A 21,546-nucleotide genomic window follows, 5' to 3' on the forward strand; every position below is an offset into this window, starting at 1 on the left:
TAGATGATATAAACTTATTGTTTAACAAATATATATTTAAAAATGAATAAATGCTCAAGTGAGTATGTTGCACTCTCTTTTTTGGTATTTGTATAGATACTATTACAGTTAAGGGTGAAAAAAATATGACTACCTATATAAATATTTGTTGAAGCAAAGTAAACTAACCTACAGTATAATCCAACTTTAAGTTCAAAGATCTATTCTTATGCTATAAAAACATTTTATAATAAAAAATAAATAAATAAAACACTTGCACTTTCATGGAAAAATAGCCATTCATCAACTACTGAACAAATTGTAGCAACTCAAACGCATTTTTTTTGGTAAACAAATGGGTAAGCAATGTACTATTTTAACATACAAATAAAAACTGCTTCTCAAACACAGAATGGTTGAACCAACAAATAAAACTGGTAAATATTGGCAAATTAGGTTAAAAAAAACTGAAGAAAAAGTCTTCTTATGTTGTGATACAATTTCTAATCAAAGCAAGCTGCATATATAGATCGGAAAAGTAACCTAGTAATTACTGCTTTAGTGTTTACTATCACATTGTTCTATTAAAAATCTGTCAAAAATGTGTTGCAGTCTTTGTTCAGCAATCTAAAACTGTATGACAATCAGAGTTTAAAAATGATATATTACTGACATTATCTGTACATTTATCGAAACAGCCTCAGTTTTCTTCAGACTGAAACATGTAAATTATAGAATCATAACCAGAAGTAAGTAAAACTGTTATTGGTACTGCATTCTCTTTAGTTTTTAATTTTTTACAAACTAATAATCTGTTTTTATTAATGACTTCTTAGAATGATTTTTTTAACTGTGTCGAAATGCAATCACAAACATTGCAAACTTTAGTTACTATGACATTTAAAATAACTGTCCTATGGAACATTAGACAAACTTCTACCTTTCTATTCAGATCCACACAAAACAACAACTGACAGCTGTTCTATCCACCACACATTTTGCAGGTAGTAATAAGAATGACAAGCTGTAAAGTTTATATATAATTAAATTTTAAAAGCTAAATCTATCCAAATTCCTTTTGAAAAAAATTGATTTTCCTCAAAGGCACAGAGGAAATAAATACCAAAACTTTCATCAAATAATCAACTGTAATGAAACAAGTCCCAGCTCAAAATGAAATAGAACACATTTTGGCCAAGAAAGATATAAACAAGAATAAATTATGCAGATACAGTTAAATATCTGGTATAATAAACATCTACAGTGCACATAAATTACATGTACTAATAATTAGTAACTATTTCAAAAAATGTGTACACATATTTATAATTGTACATTTATATGTTTATGTCTGTGTATATATATTTATACAAGCATACTAGCACAGACAAAAAGATACTTTAACATATCATACACACATTCTCTGGAGCTTCTAACCAGCCTACACCAGTTGTTACAGATTTACATTCTGATAATCCTAAACACTATTTCCTTTATGAGGTATTCTATGCACAAGAATATAAGTTAAGATTAAAACTTTGAAAATACTTTTTGTATCCTATCCGTTCAACACTTTTTACCACCTCGAGGTTTGATCGTTTCTGAAATTTGCCACATCGATTCTTCACACAAATAGTTGTCAAACCTGTTGAAAAAGGAAATAACTTGGTCATTCCTCTTGAAAGGATAGTGGGCATTCCTAAATCGTCTCATATTCTCGAGTATGTTGAACTGCTGCCAGCGCTTGGAGAAGTTAACATTCCCATCGGGAAGAAAATCACTGTTCCCAATATGGATGAAGGTCAAGTCCTGTAAAATGAGACCGATGTACGGGATGCACGGAGGTTCTGTATCTGCCAAAGCTTGACGATAAGCCCTGAAAGAAGAAGAACTGTCGATCAACGCACAGTACTCCTTCAGACCCTCCGTAATATTTTTTTGCCACTCTAAACGGCGAATTGGTGCAGAATCAAGTGCTGAAAGTACTGCTAGGTACGAATTAAAGTTGTTCAGTTTACGTAGGTGTTTTAGGATCTTTATGAAGCGGGTAACGTACTTCTCCCTGTCGCGAGCATCATTCTGTTCTAATATGCGTGACCTCACCCAATAGGACATTTTGTTGAAATGTTCAGTAAATGATGTCAAATTAGGACTTAACTCCTCTTTTTGTTCTTTGACCCAAAGTAACACTTCTGGAATCTCAATTTTTTGAAAAAGTTCAGCATCTAGCAGTGTCATCTGTTCTGCTAAGACTTCTGACTTAAAGTCCAGCAGCACTGCCTGACAAGTGTTTACATTTAGGGAAGTGAGAAGGATTTGCAAGCTTTGCTGGGAAAAACGATGTGCCTCACACTTTTCTACCACTTTTTTCCGAAGAACTTTGGCAAATGTCAATTCTCCACTGCTTATCAACTGATAAATAAAATCTAAAAGTTTTGGAAAAACGCCATCTTCAATATCACTCACACACAAGTCATCAGCAACACGCACCAAGAGAGAAAACACGTTTCTAGCAGCTCGCTGCTTTGCATCAGTCATGTGAATAAATTTATTGAATCTGTATAATAGCTTATTGATTAGTTCCATGGGAGAAAGAATTGTGCGATAAGTTGTGAGAAAAGCTTCCTGATAGAGAAAGTCTTTTTTACCTGCCTTTGTAGCCTGAACAATAAGAGCATCTATACTTCCACCTCGTATATCTGCACCTTCTTCATTTGGTTTCTTCCATATTAAATACTGAGTAACTTCCAGTTCATCAAGTGGACTACTCTCACTTTCTTTTACACTTGGTGTTGGTGATTTTGTCTTTCCACTTTCTTTTCCTACTGGTGATTCAGGTTTATTCTCCAGTTTTTGGGAAACATTTCCAGTTTCTCGAGTTAAAACCTGTGGCTGAATGCTTTTTTTTTGTGATGGTACCTTACTTTTTTTTGGAGGCAAAGCAGGTGGTGTTGCAGCAGGAGAAGCCTGTTGTTCTTCATCTCCAAAGCTTCTTTCTAAGCTGCTTAAACTACTTTGTCCATCTGATATCATGGAATCCTCAGAACTGGAGACTCTTGCAGTTATGAAAGACTGTGGTTGAAACAAAGAGAAATTTTGTTGTTGCCAATGAGTCTCCATTGCCTGTAACATATACTGAGAATGACATAAGATATCTCCTTCTACTGGCTGGTAAGACAGTGTTTGCATGTATGCCATTATGTTCTTCTTTTTCAGAGGGAGTGGTGGTGGATCACCTGCCTCTGATACATGTTTTGTGCTATGAAATGGGCAAGATGGATCGTGACTAACATCCATCCAATTTTGATGGTCCAAAATCGGCTGAGGGCTATGACCCCGAGAACACACTGATGTGCTCATGGTAGCGACACCATTGGTATCTGACAGCAAAAAATTGCATGTCGGCACATTGTCATACTGCGATGGCCTACGGATCCTAGTAGTTGTTCTCTGTTTGGCTGGAAGGGCAGGAGGATTTTCAGAATTATTTCTTGATTCAACTTCTGATGATAATACTAGAATATTCTGCTTATTTTCTGTTGATATATGGGTAACACATTGTTCCATCTGTCCTCCCATGTTTGACGATACTGGGGATCTAATAGCTGTTGAAAGATTTCTGTAGCTTTCACTACGAGACAGTTCCAACTGATGAAGACTCACTTCTTGTGCCTTCTGATGAAAAACAAAACTTTTTTGTGTGTTCATTGTTTGCAAGTCATCAGTTGAATAGTCTAAATTTGAGTCTATGCTACTCCCCAGAGATTTACTGACAGGTGTTGAAGAAAAGAAATCATATGGACTGTTCCAGTGAGGAAAACCTACAGACGTAGCTTCAGTTCTAACTGCAGTTGAAGCAATAAATGGAGAAGCACTACCAGACATGTTACCCCAAGAATTCTGTCCATCATATGGACTTTTAGAAGAGTCTCCAACATCTGATTGAGAGCTAGTCATCGGACCATTTACATTACGTTTTTTTGGAGGAATTGGAGGTGCTGATTCTGAGTGTCTCGTATTAAACAAATAGTACAAGTTTAAATCTTTTTTTGAAGGAAGAGGTGGCTTAGGAGGTGGGATGTCTTCTTTCACTTGCTGAGAACAGGAATTTAATATGCTATCAGATGATGTTGAATGATGCCCTTTGGTTTCTAAAGGTGTCTTTTTTTGATGTAATTCTGTAAATTTGGTTTTTTCTAAAATTTCCAATTCTCGAGGCGTTAAGGGAATATCTGGTAAAGAACTTCTGTGAGGGCTGTCTGGTTTTGATGTAATTGACTCCTGTAAAGACACTGTCAAACCAGGACTCAACTTATCTTTGTTTTTAAGTTTATTTATAAAGAGTTGCACAAGAGCTTCTACGGCATCTTGTAATTGCTGAATAATTTCATTAACATTACCTACAGTAAGACAAGAACTGTTACTAAAGTGTAAAGCATTATCAGACCACTTGATCAAATTTGCCAGTGTTTGATAAACCTGATTGAATGAAGATAAAACTACTGAACTATGATCATCATTGAGAACCATCTTCAGTGAAGACTGAATGTTAAAAACTGTTTCTAACACCAAGCTGGCACAACCTGGCAAAACCTCCACAGTTTTTTCTTTTTCCACAACTTCTTGGATGTATCGTAAAGCATTTTTTAAATCTATAACATCAGTGTTTAAGTCTTCTATTTCATTTCCTGTTCTACTTTTTCCAGCTTCTTCTGTCTCTGAATCTCCTTCTACTCCTTTTTCTTTCAATTTTGAAGTTTTTCCAGGTGATAATGGGCCTCGCTTTTGTGCAATTTTACCAATAATATCCTCCTTAAATGAGCGAGCTCGTTTTGCTAACTTTCCTCCTCGAGGCCAAGATGAATCTACCTTTTCTCCTTTAGCAGACATATTTCCCTTATTATTTAAATTACTTATGTGGTCAACCTGAAGTGACACAACGTGAAGAAAAAGAAATAAGCATTCTTTTTACTATTCTTAAAAAGCTGCTTGATCAAAAGCAGTTTTGAATGCTCCAAGTACATAATTTATGTATTTCAACAAACATTCATTATGATCACCACAGCAATGTAATATAAAAGTTCACTTACGCTCATATTTCAATGGATTTTGATCTACAATAAAATACTCCATTCAAGAAGAGCTCTTGTTGTTGGTGTTCCATTTCTCCAAATATGTATATTGTCTAAACTTATCATAGGATTTTAAAGTCAAATAATGCTTAGAAAACGGGATACTCGGCGCTTAAGTTATCTTAGTATTTATAGTACATTACCACTAGTTCACATTATAATTCTGGACTTGTTAAGACTAAACAGACTGACTACGTTACTTCAAGTTCACGCAAAACGGAGCAATCACCGAAAACACGGTATTCTATGCTTTAACATCATTTGTTTCATAACAAAATCATTGACTTACAGTAGATCTAATGGTAACATATATGTAACACAAAAAAGTTCCCTTAAAGTACAAAATAGATAGCCAGTTACATTTTCAATAAAATCGGTTCACTAGACAACACAAATCACATCTTTAGCTCAGTCGACCTGTGCGTCCTCTATGGCAATAAACTACATTAATTTTCAGCTAGATTTCCGGTAAAGCACTTCCGTATTCATCTAACTAGCCTATCGAGTGACACATGTACTTGTAAAGCTTATGAAAGAGGTAGTTTATAAGCTCAAATAAAGTCTTATTGCTTACAAAGGTTTTGTTCTGAAAGATTTTCATTAATGCCTTAAGATTTTTATTGAAAGTGAGAATTATAAAACGCTTTGTTGAAGCGTTGTTTAATTATTTACCGCGAAGTATGTCGAATCGAGTACTAAAAAAGTTACAAGGGGAGAAGGATCTAGCCTCTACCATAGGTATTGACGGTTTAACCGATTCAGACGACGCGAGTGCAAGTCAAGCAACCGCAGAAGGGGGTGCAAGAAGTAAGAGACAGAGACCAACAAATCGATTTGAATTGGTATGAAGAACCATTTTCCAAACAGTTGTAGTAATTACAGTTCAATAAACCCATTTAGCTATAGTTGTTTGTTTCTTTTTTAATAGGAAACTTGTAAACCTTTTTGAAAAGTATAAATTTGGGTTTTAAGAATAATAACTCTTTCAAGAAGTTGGAGCTAGGTGAAATAGAAGTAAATATAATTTGGTCAATTATTAAAAGTACGAGCTATTGATAGAATGTGTATTTGTTACTTGCAAGAATGATGGAGTAAAAATTGTAAATATATATTTGGGTAGAAATTTAAATTTTGGATCCATAAGATACAGTCTTGTTGGTTTGTTTTATTAAGAGTTAGGGAATTTTCCTCTTGATGACGTGATTTGTGCTCTTCATTTGTGGACCTAATTAATTTTATAACATTGACTCTTTTTGCAACCTTACACTAGTAGAATGCTTTGCACAGTTACAAATTTTTTGCTATTATTTTAAATATTATCTTTTACTTCTATGATGAATATGTGGATGTGAAAGATTGCATTTAATTAGGTATTGATGCTTTGACTGATTGATCTTGTTAGATGAAGGTTTGAAACTTGAAAGACTATCTCTCAGTCTTTTTCTGATGTTTTAATTTCCTATTATACAAATATGCCATCAAGTAAATCATAATTGTACTCTAGAATAAATTTGAAGTTAAGAGCTCTTTAAGTTTATCACCATGATGTCTGATGCTTAGTTAAAAGATTTTTTTTTAAATCCCTGATTTGATTGAATCAAAACTCTATTTTACAGAATTTGCCTGTATTTCAAAGAAAACAATTTCAAGTGCGTAATCTGGTGTTATAACTCATGACATTGAAACCAGAACTGATTTAGCAGCAGTTCTATATATTTTTTTTTTGAATCAGTCAACATCCTTGTGAAGTAAAACTTCATTTGTTATTTTAAATTAATATAGCCCTTTTTCTTTTACACCACAGTCAGGTAGGAGAAAAAATAAACCACAGTTTTGAATAAAAATATTAGCGAGTGTAAGTTTATAAAATGTTTTTGATCAGTTTTAGACTTGAGTGTAAGGGATAACTCAGAAAATCAACATGGAAACTAAATCTTAATGAGTAGCATTCAGCTTAGTCTTAGCATGGGAGGGGTGGGGTGTACAAGTTTTTACTCCATAAGTTTAAATTGTGTTTGTTAAGACTTCTGATGTTTAGGATGAAGGTGTCTGAATAGTCACTTGTTATAGGACATTAGTGTTAGACCTAATATTATATTTTTAAATTTTGGGATTTTAAAAATGTAGAAGAGTGTATAATAACTATTCCAGTCATATCATTTGTCATATTCATTGCCAGTGATGTATTTTGTCTAATCCAGAGCTCTTTAAGCCAGCTGGGATACAATTACCAAAGTATAGCAAAGTGTCTGTTTTTAGATGTAAATAGGGTTTTATAAAAATGCTTATTATTGTAAAATCAAATGTAAGAGTTGAAAGGTTATGAACTTTATTATAAGTTAACCTCTGTGTAGGAAGTGGAAGAAGTTAAGGGGCTATGAGGACCAAACTAGTCAGGTGGACTTTGAGTGACTGAGGGATGTTCTTATCTATATGGCTACCACAGAGGGCTGAAATGTGCTCAGAAAGTCACCCATGCATAATAGGGGTCTAGGATTAGGATTTTAGAGTTTCAGAACCACATTTTTTGTCATTTAGATTGATGATATTGAAAAGGATATAATAGTGAACTTTACTGATGTCCCTAACCAAGTGTGCATAAACTCTGTCCATTGCATTGACCCTATATTGGTGCTATAATTCTAAATTTACTACATTTAGCTACATCAAAGATTAGAAAGCTCCGAGTAAAATGTACAAGTCTGTTGTACACAAAGAATCGTATGTGTTACAAAAGTAATTGTGCAGAAAATGTCTGTGAATTAGCATAGTCAATGTAATTTAGACTGACAAGGTAAAGTGCAAGGTCATTTTCCTATGAAGGTTATAAATATTGTTGTACATCATACAGTTTACACATTACACTTGCGTAACCTCTAGAACCTCCAAAATGTATATGCAGTTTTTGGTATTCTTGTATACTATTTCTGGTAGTTACCATTTATTGTCACTAAATTAGTAATGTAGGATAAAAATAAATAGTTTATAATTTTGATATCAGAAATATAATATGTTGAATAGCATATTGTGAAAGGTCATAGTATGCACTTTGAACCCCACCAGTGAGCACAGGGTTAAGCTCTGTGGTATTTCTCACTGTAATTAGGATTTTGATGTAATATGAAATCACTTGGATCAAGTGGTTAATTGAACAATTGTTTGATGAAAAATGTTCATCATGGTTACTACAAGATAATACATTTAGGTTACAATTTGGATCACATGGTGAATGATATGACCTGTTATGTTTATTGTATGTTAAATGAGAATTGAGCTGACTGATATTTAAACCTATCCACATTTTTTATCAACTGAGTTATGTTTCAGACTGCAGATAATTTGATTAAATTATTGGGATTATCATCTTAAGATTTTGCTCTATTTGAGCAGTTGCATTACTCAAAACAATGAAGATAAGTTAGCTACTTTTAGCAGTGCTTTTTCCAATATTGATAAATGTTTCTGTAGGTATTCAAAGATTTTTAGAAAATCCTTTGTAGACTCTTTATGCACAAGCATATTTTAAAAATTAAAAGACAAAAGCATAATTTGGAAGAGGAAATGTGTTTATAGATTGAACAACAAAACAGGTAATGTTACAGAATGGAAAACATCATCTACCATTCAATATATTTAAAAGAAAATTAGGGTTAAAAAAACAGTACACTCTTGGATGCCAGTTTATAACAAATTTGATAATTATGTACTAAAAATTGTTGTGGAATTAAAGTTAATCCAGTCAGATGTGCTTTATTTGTGATTTTAGTTGTTAGCAAATTGGGATTCTTGATATTGCCTTAAGCCTTTAGAAAAATTAAATGAGATAAAAGTGTGAAGATATCTTGAACTTGAAGTAAAACATATTTTCTATTGCATGTGTTCTGTTTGAAATTCACTACAATTCAAATTATTGTCATATGTATAATATACAACTGTATGTTGTTATACATTCTTTTATAACTTACTGGACAAATATTTTAGAATAATTTCTGAAGTTATATACCTTCAAAGTTTTGACTTGTTTGATTTATTATATACTGTAACAAATTACCCAAAATACTGAAATTTTAGTTTGTAAAGCCAGAAACCCTAAATGCCACCTTTTTATGTTTCAATATAAAAAACAGCTAGTCTTTCTTATACTACCATATAATATTAAGAAAGAAAACATATTAGTGTACAGAAATATGAATTTCAGTGGAATGTTGCCATCGTAACTTCTCCTGACTTGCCTTTTTCCAGGTGCTCTGGACTTTAGAGATTTGTTTCATCAAAGTGTTGTTTAGGAAACATACAGATTTTATAAAATGTACTAAAGTGTTGTGTAGGAAACCTATGGCTCTTATTAAACAGACTTGTTACAGAATCAATTTTATGTTAATTAAAAATTAGAATTTTCACGAGAAGGATGTCTCTCGTAATGTTTGTTTAAAATGAGTGAAAATTTACGTTCTATGACTGTACAAGTAATGACTTTTTAAAAATATTTGGAAGTGGATATATTGTTTCCCTATGCTATAATTTTATCTAAGTAGATTTTAAATCATTATAAATGTCTAATTCTAATTTAAAAGTTTGAAATATTTTTTAACTGTTTTTTTAGTCACCAGGGATAGACATACTAAAATAAAATTACATTGACTTGAGGGAAAATGGAAAAGAGGAATACAGATGGATCATGCATTCCCGATTGAGAAAGTAGTCTAAAAAGATGAAATTCCTCGGGAATGTGGGAATGTCATATTTTGATTACAATAATAGAAATAAAAATATGAGCTTCGAAATTAGGACATTGATGTCGCGTCATTTATCAGTGCTATCACCCTTGTGGAGGATCATATTTCCTGACTTGAATGGGTTTACATGGCTTTTTGAGAAGGAGTCTTTGGTTTCCTCATTATCTGGCAGCCCTATCCCATATTTTACATTTTGTAGTTACTGCACGGTCTTTCTTTCTTCTACCTTTGCCACTTTGATCCGTTCTTTCTAAATACATTGGCTACATAGGCATCTGGTATTTCCAGATTGGCACATTAACATGCTACTCCATTCCCTTACTTTACCTCTGTTTTAGCTCATTGCCCTTTGTTCTTTGTTTTGCCTATCCTTTAAGACATATTTTCTTCTCCTCTTGGCCTGCAAATGGCAAGGGTCAGATCTATTCATTACTGACACTGGATGCATGCTGTACCACCAAACCTATCTTTTCATTTATTCAGATTATTCTTTCCTCCCCAAGATCTTAGCTGCCCAAGAGGATAACTTCTTTTGTTATATTGTCTGCATGACTTCCTTCAGGGGATGCCATCTCTTATCCCATGAGAACCCTTTTTCCTCTAAGGACCTTTCTCCCTTTACTGTTATCAGTTGGATTCATCATTTAATCTAGTTGGCCTGTTGCTCTTTGTCTTTTTCCTTACATGCTTAGTTCAGTTTCTCATTGAATCCTACATCTCATCTTTTCCTTTGCTTCTGTTCTTCATTGGCCTTTGAAGGAGATTCTACAGTTGGGCACATGGACCACATATCAGACATTCATCTCCCATTACTTGCATCATGTCATGGTTTTTGCTTCCTTGGGGTATCACCTACCACCTGTGACTATACTTCAGACTTTGGTGTGGCTATGACACTAGGTAAGTCTTTATTAGTGCTTTCTTTTCTTTTAGGGACCATTATTTTGAATTTCATATCTTTAGTCCTGTCCAGTAGTGAGTGGTGCCTTAACAGGTATTCTTTACCTAAACAACAATAAAAACCTGCACTGTATGCCATATTGATTTGTGCAATCTTTCCAAGGCTCCACACTCTCACCATGGTCTGTTTTTCATAATAGGGTTTCATGATTACTTATTGCACTGTTTCAGGTGTAGCTGTTTTTCCAGACTCCAATGGTCTTTTCCCCTTTTCCTGTAGTGGAATATGGGAGTCCTTACTATTGACCAGTTTCAGACTATTGGGGTGGTAGACCATAGAGGCATAATGCTGGATAGGTTCCACATAAATGATTATAACCACAGTTCTCTTGCTCTGGTTCCTTCTCTTTTCAATGTGGGATTCTAAGAATATGGAAGTAACATATCGGGAGTTATTTTGCTATACTGAAAATGTATTTCTGATAGATACATCTTCCACCCTCCTCCCCATGGTCTTTCAGTGCTTACGTCTTCTGTGAAACGTTGGAGTGATGGTTCTGTAATGGCACAGAGAGTTACATGTTATATGATAGTAGTGCTATCCTGTTGGTGGAGAGTTGACACATAATAATTTGCATGAAAGGGGTGTATGGAAGGCTTGAGGCATGCTTTATAGAACAGTTTGCATGTAGAGGGTAGCACAAAACAGTAAAAACTAATCTTGTGAGCAGAGGGAAGTAGCTATCAGAAATACATTTTCACCGTAGGAAAATTATAAATTTGAATTAGTCAAATAGTACACAGGTTGAAAAAGTTGACAGGTTTGAAATATTAGATACATGTTCATTGTTTGTGTTGTCAAACATGTTGTATCCCAGCAGTTGAGCTGTTTAGGTATCTAATCCTTTACTGTTGGACATACAGTATCCAAAATTGAATTGTGTAAAGATGTAGTTCTAAAATGATGAACACGATATCCTAAGTTGAGCTGTCTATATACATAATTCTCAACAAATGAACATATGATATTTTAAGTTTACATGTAATAATATTTAATCCTTTACTGACAACCATGAAAAGCTCAACTTACCGTATTAAAATTTTCTATATTTCTGCATATTTGAAAAGTTAGCACCTGACCATGCTAGTCATAATAATTGGCAAATCTATATTTTCAAGAGCTAAAATATAGATGCAAAACAACAACAACACTATTTTTGTTTATAATGGAACAAAGTTGAATATTTGGTGTGTAGTAACTACTGTTTGCTGTTGAATATTTGGTGTGTAGTAACTACTGTTTGCTGTTGAATATTTGGTGTGTAGTAACTACTGTTTGCTGTTGAATATTTGGTGTGTAGTAACTACTGTTTGCTGTTGAATATTTGGTGTGTAGTAACTACTGTTTGCTGTTGAATATTTGGTGTGTAGTAACTACTGTTTGCTGTTGAATATTTGGTGTGTAGTAACTACTGTTTGCTGTTGAATATTTGGTGTGTAGTAACTACTGTTTGCTGTTGAATATTTGTAGTAACTACTGTTTGCTGTTGAATATTTGGTGTGTAGTAACTACTGTTTGCTGTTGAATATTTGGTGTGTAGTAACTACTGTTTGCTGTTGAATATTTGGTGTGTAGTAACTACTGTTTGCTGTTGAATATTTGGTGTGTAGTAACTACTGTTTGCTGTTGAATATTTGGTGTGTAGTAACTACTGTTTGCTGTTGAATATTTGGTGTGTAGTAACTACTGTTTGCTGTTGAATATTTGGTGTGTAGTAACTACTGTTTGCTGTTGAATATTTGGTGTGTAGTAACTACTGTTTGCTGTTGAATATTTGGTGTGTAGTAACTACTGTTTGCTGTTGAATATTTGGTGTGTAGTAACTACTGTTTGCTGTTGAATATTTGGTGTGTAATAACTACTGTTTGCTGTTGAATATTTGGTGTGTAGTAACTACTGTTTGCTCAGCATATTTTTTACCACCGATTATATACATGCCAGTTAACAGTATTATGAATTGTTTTATAGTTTAAAATGCTGAACAGTCTTTATCTTCCACTTGATTGCTGTTTTTTGTATAGTTAAACAGTGTGGAGCACTCTTTATCTGACACTGAAGCAAAAGAAGATGATGATAGAGAAAATGAACCCTCTGGTGACCAGGAGAGAAATAAACTGGAAAAGCAAGACTCAACTCAGAGCACAGATAGTCTTAAGCGGAAGAAGAAGAAAAAAAAGAAAAAGATGAAAAATCAGAAGAGTACAGAAGATAACTTGGATGATGCAGTTAGTGCCCAAAAAATATTGAAACATCCTATTGTTATTATTGACTCATAAAATTTTGTATTATAATCTCTGTTTTCATTGCAAACATTACAAGTGTTAATAAACAAACACTCTTGTAACTTGTACTCTCAAGCACCAGATCTCAGGAGCATACAGCTGATGGTGTGTGGTCTTAATCTAAATGTACATACTCCTAATTTTATTCTTTCCAGTTGAAAAGAAGAACACTATTAGTATAATTGATATTTTAAATTCTGTGTTACTTGAAAAGACCAAAAAAGAATAAAACTTGAACATTTTTAAATTATCTTTTGTTATTTGATATGTTGTATTTCCTCATTTACTTTATATTTTACTGTTAAATCTCAGGTTTATTTAAAATGACCAACAAAAGATGTGATTAATGGCTACTACTTTTTGGGGACTTGTTCTTTTCTTGTTTGTAGAACACTCCATGTATTTGCATAAACAAAGCAGACTAACCACATGATATGCCAACTTATGGCCTGAGTCCATTAAATTCAAAGATGTACTTATAATTAGTCAGCAAGGGTCTTTCTTCCACAAAGTATAAGAGTAAATGTCTTAGAAGGTGGAAATATTTGACTGTAAATTACAAAAGACGTCAGCCATGTTTCAGTTAAAAGTACCTTGTAGTGATCAGGATTCTACTACTGTCTTTATATTATGTAAGTAACATTACAAAGCTGTCATATGCCAACAATTACCTCAGATGCAAATAGGAACATGCTAATTCATTGGTGCTTATAATAAAAAATAAGGATAGCATTCGATTGGATGCTTGTGGTGTGTTCTGATGAGTGAGGCTATTTCATCTCTTTCTGTTCTGATGTAAGAAACAAATGTGAAGAAAATTACATGAAGCATGTGACTCTGCTTGTGTCATTCTGAGTATGTTGGAGAAGGTTTAATTGTGTGGGTAATGTTATCATGACAAGGATTTTCAACCTTGATTTATATATAAGATCAAATGGCATCTAAAGCATACCTGAAAATTATTTCAGTATTTGTTTAATCTACACTATTGCATTTTTCCAATTATTCACCATGTCCTGTTCTCTGAGAATGATTTAAAAACATTATTATGACTAATATCAAAATATAACATAGTCACCAAATATCAAATGGATTGAATATCTGTAAAATGGAAAACATTCTAATGCCATATTCCTTTGTATACACCTGTAAACCATCTGCATATCGTAGTCCTCGATGAATTAGCTACATTTGAATAACACATTTAGTGCATTGTGTAGTCTTACCATCTACTTTCATATTTTTTTCACAGTTGGATGACCTAAAAAAGAAGTTAGGCATTATACACAGAAAAACACATTTAACTTCATTTGGCAACTTTTACCCATTTTATAAGTGCAAAAAGACATGTTCTATTTTAATAATTTTCCAAATTTGATTACTGTATCTTTAGGAAGATGAAATTGATGCAAGTATTCGGGAGGTAAATAAAATCCTTGGTGAGCCAGAACAATCTGCCATCACATGTTTAGTTTCTGGAGAGAAATCACCCCATGAGAAAAGTATTCTTTCTGTCGACTATAGGAACCTGAATCCTGAGAATGAATTGAGGAAAATATTTGGTTCAAAAGTTATACAAGCTGAACAGGTGTAAGTAGCACATATAATGCCCTACAGGCAAAATATACTGACATAACATTCATTTGGTTAAAGAGCTAAACACAAAATACAAAGTATTGTATAGTTACTGTATTCCTTAAAATAAGTTTCACTGTTAAATATTTTGGTGCATTTCATAAGTTGAAATGGTTGAAACTCTAAATAACTATATTATTATTTAAATAAAAACCTTCAGTGTTGAAATATAATATTTTTTTTATGAAATTGCATTTTTTTAACTCATTTGCCAGCTCAAAAGAAAAACATTAGGTTATATACACAGTAACACCATGTACTTACCTCTTCTTTGTTTCTTCAGTAATTTTATTCAGAAAAAATGCAGTCATAACAAGTTGATATTTAGCTATTTTGTGTACCTGTTTTGTTTGAAATACGTATGTTTGGCTCAACCCGAGTTAGTTCTGTTTTAGTGATGGGTTTTAACATGCTAATATCAGCTATCTAGTAAAACCACATCTATCAATTTTAACTGGAACAGGTTGATTTCTAGTGGAAAATTAATTTTATAATAAACTTATTCATTATGGCTTCAGAAGGAAAATATTTTCTCTATAAAATTACTGAATATGTATTGCAAAAGCAGTGAGCAGGTATTTTTAATTATATTAGGTATCCTTCACTGTATCCAAAATTCATCTTTTGTTCTCAACATCTTCAAGGATCCATTACTTAATTTGCCTCTTTTCTTGGTAAAACTTCCTCTGTATATTTTCAGACATAATTTACAATTTATACATTATTGAATTCATTTTTAAAGTTATAATGTTTCATATATTCCTAACATGCCTAAAATTATTTGTTAAAGCAAACTTTATTTTCTCAGTAAACGTAGAGGCAGAGGTAGAAGCCATAGTCGAGCAAGTGTGTTAGTTATTCCAAGAAACTGGCCTCATGTAGGAAAACCAGGTATATGTTGTGGTTTTTAAGCCATAATTCAATATGTCTTTCACTTATGTATACTAGGTACATTTGGTCTTCAATAACACTTGTATGATTGACAAACTCCTTAATAAAAAACTGGTACACTCTGCACTTTATCATTTTATGTAAGTTCCCTGCACTTAAAAAAATTACTTAATGCAGTTTATATTTAAGTAACTTTTGTTACCTACATATAAAGACAAAAGATAAATGTACAGTTTACACACTTTCATACATATACTTAAGAAACTCGTATGTAATTACTTTAATGTAATCATGGAGTGTACATTGGTTATACTTTATCTCCACATGGTTATTTATTTTACCTGTTACTACTAACCATTTTTATATCCATTAAATGTATGGCAAGTGTTATGTAGCTGTGCTTGTGTAATAATTTATGTAATGTTTTTTTTAGTGTTAAACATTCCATATGTGGTTTATACTATGTTGAAGAGATTTATGTATGATAATTACTCTTATTTATAAAGGAAGGATAATAAAAACTGACTGTACTCTGTTTGTTAGAAAGGACAGTAAAACTGACTATACTATTTGTTAGAAAGGACAGTAAAACTGACTATACTATTTGTTAGAAAGGACAATAAAACTGACTCTACTCTGTTTGTTAAGAAGGACAATAAAACTGACTGTACTTTGTTAAGAAGGGCAATAAAACTGACTGTACTCTGTTTGTTAGGAAGGACAATAAAACTGACTGTACTCTGTTTGTTAAGAAGGGCAATAAAACTGACTGTACTCTGTTTGTTAAGAAGGACAATAAAACTGACTGTACTCTGTTTGTTAGGAAGGACAATAAAACTGACTGTACTCTGCTTGTTAAGAAGGGCAATAAAACTGACTGTACTCTGTTTGTTAGGAAGGGCAATAAAACTGACTGTACTTTGTTTGTTAAGAAGGGCAATAAAACTGACTGTACTTTGTTTGTTAAGAAGGGCAATAAAACTGACTGTACTTTGTTAAGAAGGGCAATAAAACTGACTGTACTCTGTTTGTTAGGAAGGACAATAAAACTTACTGTACTCTGTTTGTTAGGAAGGGCAATAAAACTGACTGTACTCTGTTTGTTAAGAAGGGCAATAAAACTGACTGTACTCTGTTTGTTAGGAAGGACAATAAAACTGACTGTACTCTGTTTGTTAGGAAAGACAATAAAACTGACTGTACTTTGTTTGTTAGGAAGGGCAATAAAACTGACTGTACTCTGTTTGTTAGGAAGGGCAATAAAACTGACTGTACTCTGTTTATTAGGAAGGATAGTAAAACTGACTGTACTCTGTTTGTTAGGAAGGATAGTAAAACTGACTGTACTCTGTTTGAAGGATAGTAAAAACATAATGAACTATATTCATTAGAATATGAAAAATATATAAAAAATATTGCTGTTAGTTCTTGTTGGCTTATACATTTTACTGTCAATATTTGTAAGATTTGTGAAAATGTCAAAACCCACAAAAAAATCTAAAACACAACAGAAAACAATAAAAAATATTTTCTTGTAATGCATTTAACATTACTATGTCATCTCTCTTTTTTATATCAATTATGGTAAAAGTTATCAGAATTTTATCCAGTTTTTTTATGCATTACATGTAGAGTACAGGCTTTTTCTTTTTTAAATGTCTGATTACATATATTGTATAACAAATCCAGTACCAACATTAGCTAAGCTTTGATCAACTTATTTATATTAATAATAAGGATGTTATGCAATTAATTTTTATATGCTTTCTGGTGTGGGAAACCATCACAAAGGAATAGAAATATATGTGTGTAAATACAATAATATACACACACACACACACAACTTCCACAAGGTTCTATTGTTTGTACTGTTGCTTGTCCTTTAGCAAAACTATGACACATAGGATATCAACTACCATTATGATTTTCTCTGTATGGTGCTTTTGAACTTAGTAATACAAAAACTGATTTTCATTTTATATCATTCTCATTTGCAGGAATCTCTATGACATTAGTTGAAACCAAAGGTGACATTCAGTTCTTTACATTTGAACACAGTAAGCAGTACCAGACAGTTCAGTTTCAGTTTCTGGATGCTGTTGAAAGTTTTAATCCAGACAACATTGTGGTAACTTACTTAGTTTCTTATCGACTTTTGCAATGATAATAAAATTAGTTCTGTTTTTTAATATTACAGCTTTCTAGTGTTTTGTATATTATGTTGTATATTATATTTCTCTATGAACACATTACATATATGTGGTAATAAGAAGAAAACTGAATAAATTTTGAGGTTATAATGTGTTGTTTTATTTTAGATTGGTGAACAGTTGTCAAAAAACTAAATAGAAAACACAAAAGATGAGGTTTTATTGAAGCTACTCACTGGGGAGTTTGTTCATTTTCTTAGTACCCTAAAAGGATATTCAAACTTAAATCTGACAAGGTCCTTGATGTGGGTCAGTCAACAGTTGTTTTTTTTTCCCATTTACTTCTTAATTTGGAACCATGTGTATGTTATCTGATAACCAACAAGTGAAGTACCAAAGAAGATTACCAGATAATAAAGACACCACCAATTTATATGTTACTTTCTTGATAACTCAGAGAAATCGTTTACTGTAAATGTGACTTGAGTGTAGTGAATTTATGGCTGGACATATTCTGTTCTTCTATTTCTTGTACTGGTGGATATTTCCAAAACAACATTTCAGACGTATACGTTACTTTCACTTGACAATCACAGATGACCTGATGAGATATTTGGACCATAGAATTGTTCTTATCTCTTTCTGTTTTATTGTTTCTTTCAGGTCTCCTTTGGAATGTGACTAACAGTATTTTGAGTCCCACTTGCCTATTTAAGTTTTTGTTGGAGTGACCACTAAAACATTTCAAATCTTCATTACATATTTTATAAGGCAATATTGAAATTATAAAAAAAATGTAAAGATTTTGTTTAGTGGTTTCAATGCAGTTCAAGCCTTAACATAAAGTACATAATCACTAGTTTGAGGAAAGCATTAAAAATGGAATATAAATATACATTTTACTTGTCTTAATTTACCATTTGCATATCCAATTTAGGAACTGTATGAAATGTCTATTAAGGTTTTCTTGGAGTGATTACTAAAGCATTTCAAATCTTCATTATGTATTTTGTAAGACATTGAAATTATAAGAAGAAAAATACTTTGAAGCACAGAAAACTATGTTAATTAAGTTGAGATACAAATGTATTTCTGATTACTTTTAGTTAACAAGGCAGTAACAGTGAAACAAAAATAATCTGAGAGAAAAAACACTAGGCTCTGAAAGTGCTTTCTTTTATCTTTTACAAACAATAAATGAAATACCCAACTGGTAGATGTTTTTAACCTCATAAACACAGCCTTATCTCACAGTCATGGTTGAAATATTATGGTAGGTAGTACAGTAACAGAGTTTATTATTAGGAACTAAAATATTATCTTTCATTACTTTAATTTCAAATTTGTTGAATAATAGTAAACTTGTCCTCAGAGATTCCAAAAGTTTATTATTATCAAACCCAAATGTAATATTATACTGTAAATTTTTAGTACATGACAGATTTTGGTTTATTGAAAAACAGAGTTAAAATATTTTTCAGTGAGGTCTAATTTACTAAACATTATTATAATGTTCTACAATTTCCAAGTTAAATGCTAATTTAAATTTTGTTTCACAGAGCCTGTTGAATATGCATCCATATCATGTTGATGCTCTAATACAGTTTAGTGACATTTGTAAAATGGGTGAAGACCTACAAATGGCTGCTGAACTCATAGGTGAGTCTACACACTATAAAGTCTGGGGGTATTGCTGTAAAAAAATTATTTAAAAAAGGCTTAACACTATCCACCCAGGTATTTTTTACTGCACATAACACAAATTTTTAGTGTCTCACATTCAAAAGTTTATTAAACTACTTTTTGTCTTTGTCATACCAATTAGAAGAGCATAAAATATTAGCTAATAATCCATATTTTAATCGTATATAAGTTTTAAGTTTTTAATTCTAGAAGGCAAAGTTTAAAACATCCTGAATTTCCTCTCGTGTGACACATCACATTTTCTCTTAGCATACCATCATCCGCATTGTATCCATCACCCCTTGATAAGATACAAAACTAAACGTAAATTATTCTATAAAAATCGTCTAACTCAGATAAACCACATTTATTACAGTCTTCAATGTTATTCAGTTACAAAGCTGTTGAACAGAAAATCAGACATCTCCTGTCACATATTCTCTTTAATAATTCATTAACTCTTACATTTCATTATATATTATCTATAACCAATAGAAACGCAAGGTTTTCATCTATCAAATTATGTATTGTTTGACATTTTTTGAGCCGTTAACTGTCAGTTTCATTCAGAATACCAACTGACAAAGTTAACAATTAGCTTAGATGAATTTATAACAGTTGTTGTTGCAGAATTAGAAAGCCAGAAAATTTTAATTGGTAGGGGAATTTGTCTACTTTCTGCATGTTGTTAGTCTGTATTGTTTGGAGCATTATTTAATTAATTAGAAGTTATTAATTGCAATACTATGAGTAGGATAAAAAATAATAATTACAGTTAACTTTCTTGAGAACTAAGAGCAAGAAAAAAGAAAATTTAATAATTATTTCCTGTTTATCATGTTTATTTATGTAAAATTATAGATGCAACAAAGTGTAAAATTAAGGATATTTTTAGGTCAGTTAAGGTTAAATTAAGTAAAATAAATAATAATAAAATAAAAATGTTTTATGGGTCATACACGCAACTTGCTTGTTCTAGTTGTAGTAGCTTGTGGGTAATGTAATTCAACAGCATAATGTGTGTTTCCCAAATGATTTCCAACTTATGAGATTGTGAACAGTAGTTAGTCGTGTTTCATAGGACAATAAAAAATAACATTTAATTACAAGTCAATGTACATTGTTATGAATTTATTGATAATTAGGACAAACGAATATGGTTTCATATTACAGTATGAAGTCATTATAAAGAGGAAAAAAAGAGTAATTTATATTTATATTCTCTTGTTTTCTAGATGTTGGGAGGTTGGTCAGATTGACCAATCTCATTTTGAGTTGGGTTAGAGAAAGTTACATGGAATATCAAGTTTTACTGAAATTTCTGTTTAAAAGACCTTAGGAATTAAACAGAGGAAGTTTGAACTTTTTGAGATAAGGAAAAGTGTTTTTAATTTTAACATGAAAATTACTTTGCACACAGACTGTTCGAAAGAAATACTCAATATATTCATGGACAAATCTTTATTTTATTAAAAATACTTCACTAAAAAATATGGTTTTTGTATGTTAAAGACTTGCAATGTTAAGTGAATAGCTTACAAATTTTGTGAAGATATATATACTATATTGAAAGTTAAAAATCTTAAATCTTAAAAGACTTTAAACACGTACGAAGAGGTCACGTGGTCAGTCACATAGACCAACCCTGTGTTGAGAGAATTAATGTAGTAACTTATATGAGACAAGAAAGCCTATTTTAAATTTCTTTTGCATGACTTGATTGCCCAGTGCTCATTATGGTTCACATTTGTATTTTCTCATCTACAGGTTTTTACAGATTAACAATTTGTGTTGTTTCTGTACTTATGCTTTCTTTTGTTTAATTCTGTTGCTTGTTACTTTCTTTTGATACTGCTCTCCTATGTGCTACATATTTGCTGCCATTTTCTCCTTTTATTGCTATTAATCCTATCCTCTGACGTAACAGTATTCTTCTCTGTACCACTGTATCTACCGACTTAGGTTTTATGTTTGTGTGTCATAGCTTGAGAACTTGTATCAAACTGAGGATGTAGCATAGATAGTAATAGTGTTTTGTCTTGAAACAGCACCATTGTATGCATAATGTCATTTAGTTCCTAACCAAATTTAACTTGT

General features: G+C 32.1%; 2 protein-coding genes across 2 annotated transcripts in view; one reads left to right on the forward strand and one right to left on the reverse strand.

Annotated features, from left to right (window-relative positions):
- Positions 1-1,403: 1,403 nt before the first annotated feature.
- LOC143251029 (rap guanine nucleotide exchange factor 1-like) lies at positions 1,404-5,526 on the reverse strand. Its single transcript, XM_076502311.1, has one exon. The coding sequence runs from the start codon at positions 4,867-4,869 to the stop codon at positions 1,546-1,548; it is 3,324 nt and encodes a 1,107-aa protein (XP_076358426.1). The 5' UTR covers positions 4,870-5,526; the 3' UTR covers positions 1,404-1,545.
- A 68-nt stretch (positions 5,527-5,594) lies between these two features.
- The window catches only part of Nulp1 (Nuclear localized protein 1), a 46,462-nt gene continuing 30,510 nt past the window's right edge, over positions 5,595-21,546 (forward strand). Inside the window, 6 exon segments of the mRNA XM_076502312.1 lie at positions 5,595-5,953; positions 12,830-13,033; positions 14,484-14,680; positions 15,534-15,616; positions 17,614-17,744; positions 19,326-19,425. Coding sequence (XP_076358427.1) covers positions 5,792-5,953; positions 12,830-13,033; positions 14,484-14,680; positions 15,534-15,616; positions 17,614-17,744; positions 19,326-19,425 — 877 coding nt within the window. The 5' untranslated portion in view covers positions 5,595-5,791.

This window comes from Tachypleus tridentatus, chromosome 5 (assembly GCF_004210375.1).
Source record: "Tachypleus tridentatus isolate NWPU-2018 chromosome 5, ASM421037v1, whole genome shotgun sequence".
NCBI classification, from domain to species: domain Eukaryota; kingdom Metazoa; phylum Arthropoda; class Merostomata; order Xiphosura; family Limulidae; genus Tachypleus; species Tachypleus tridentatus.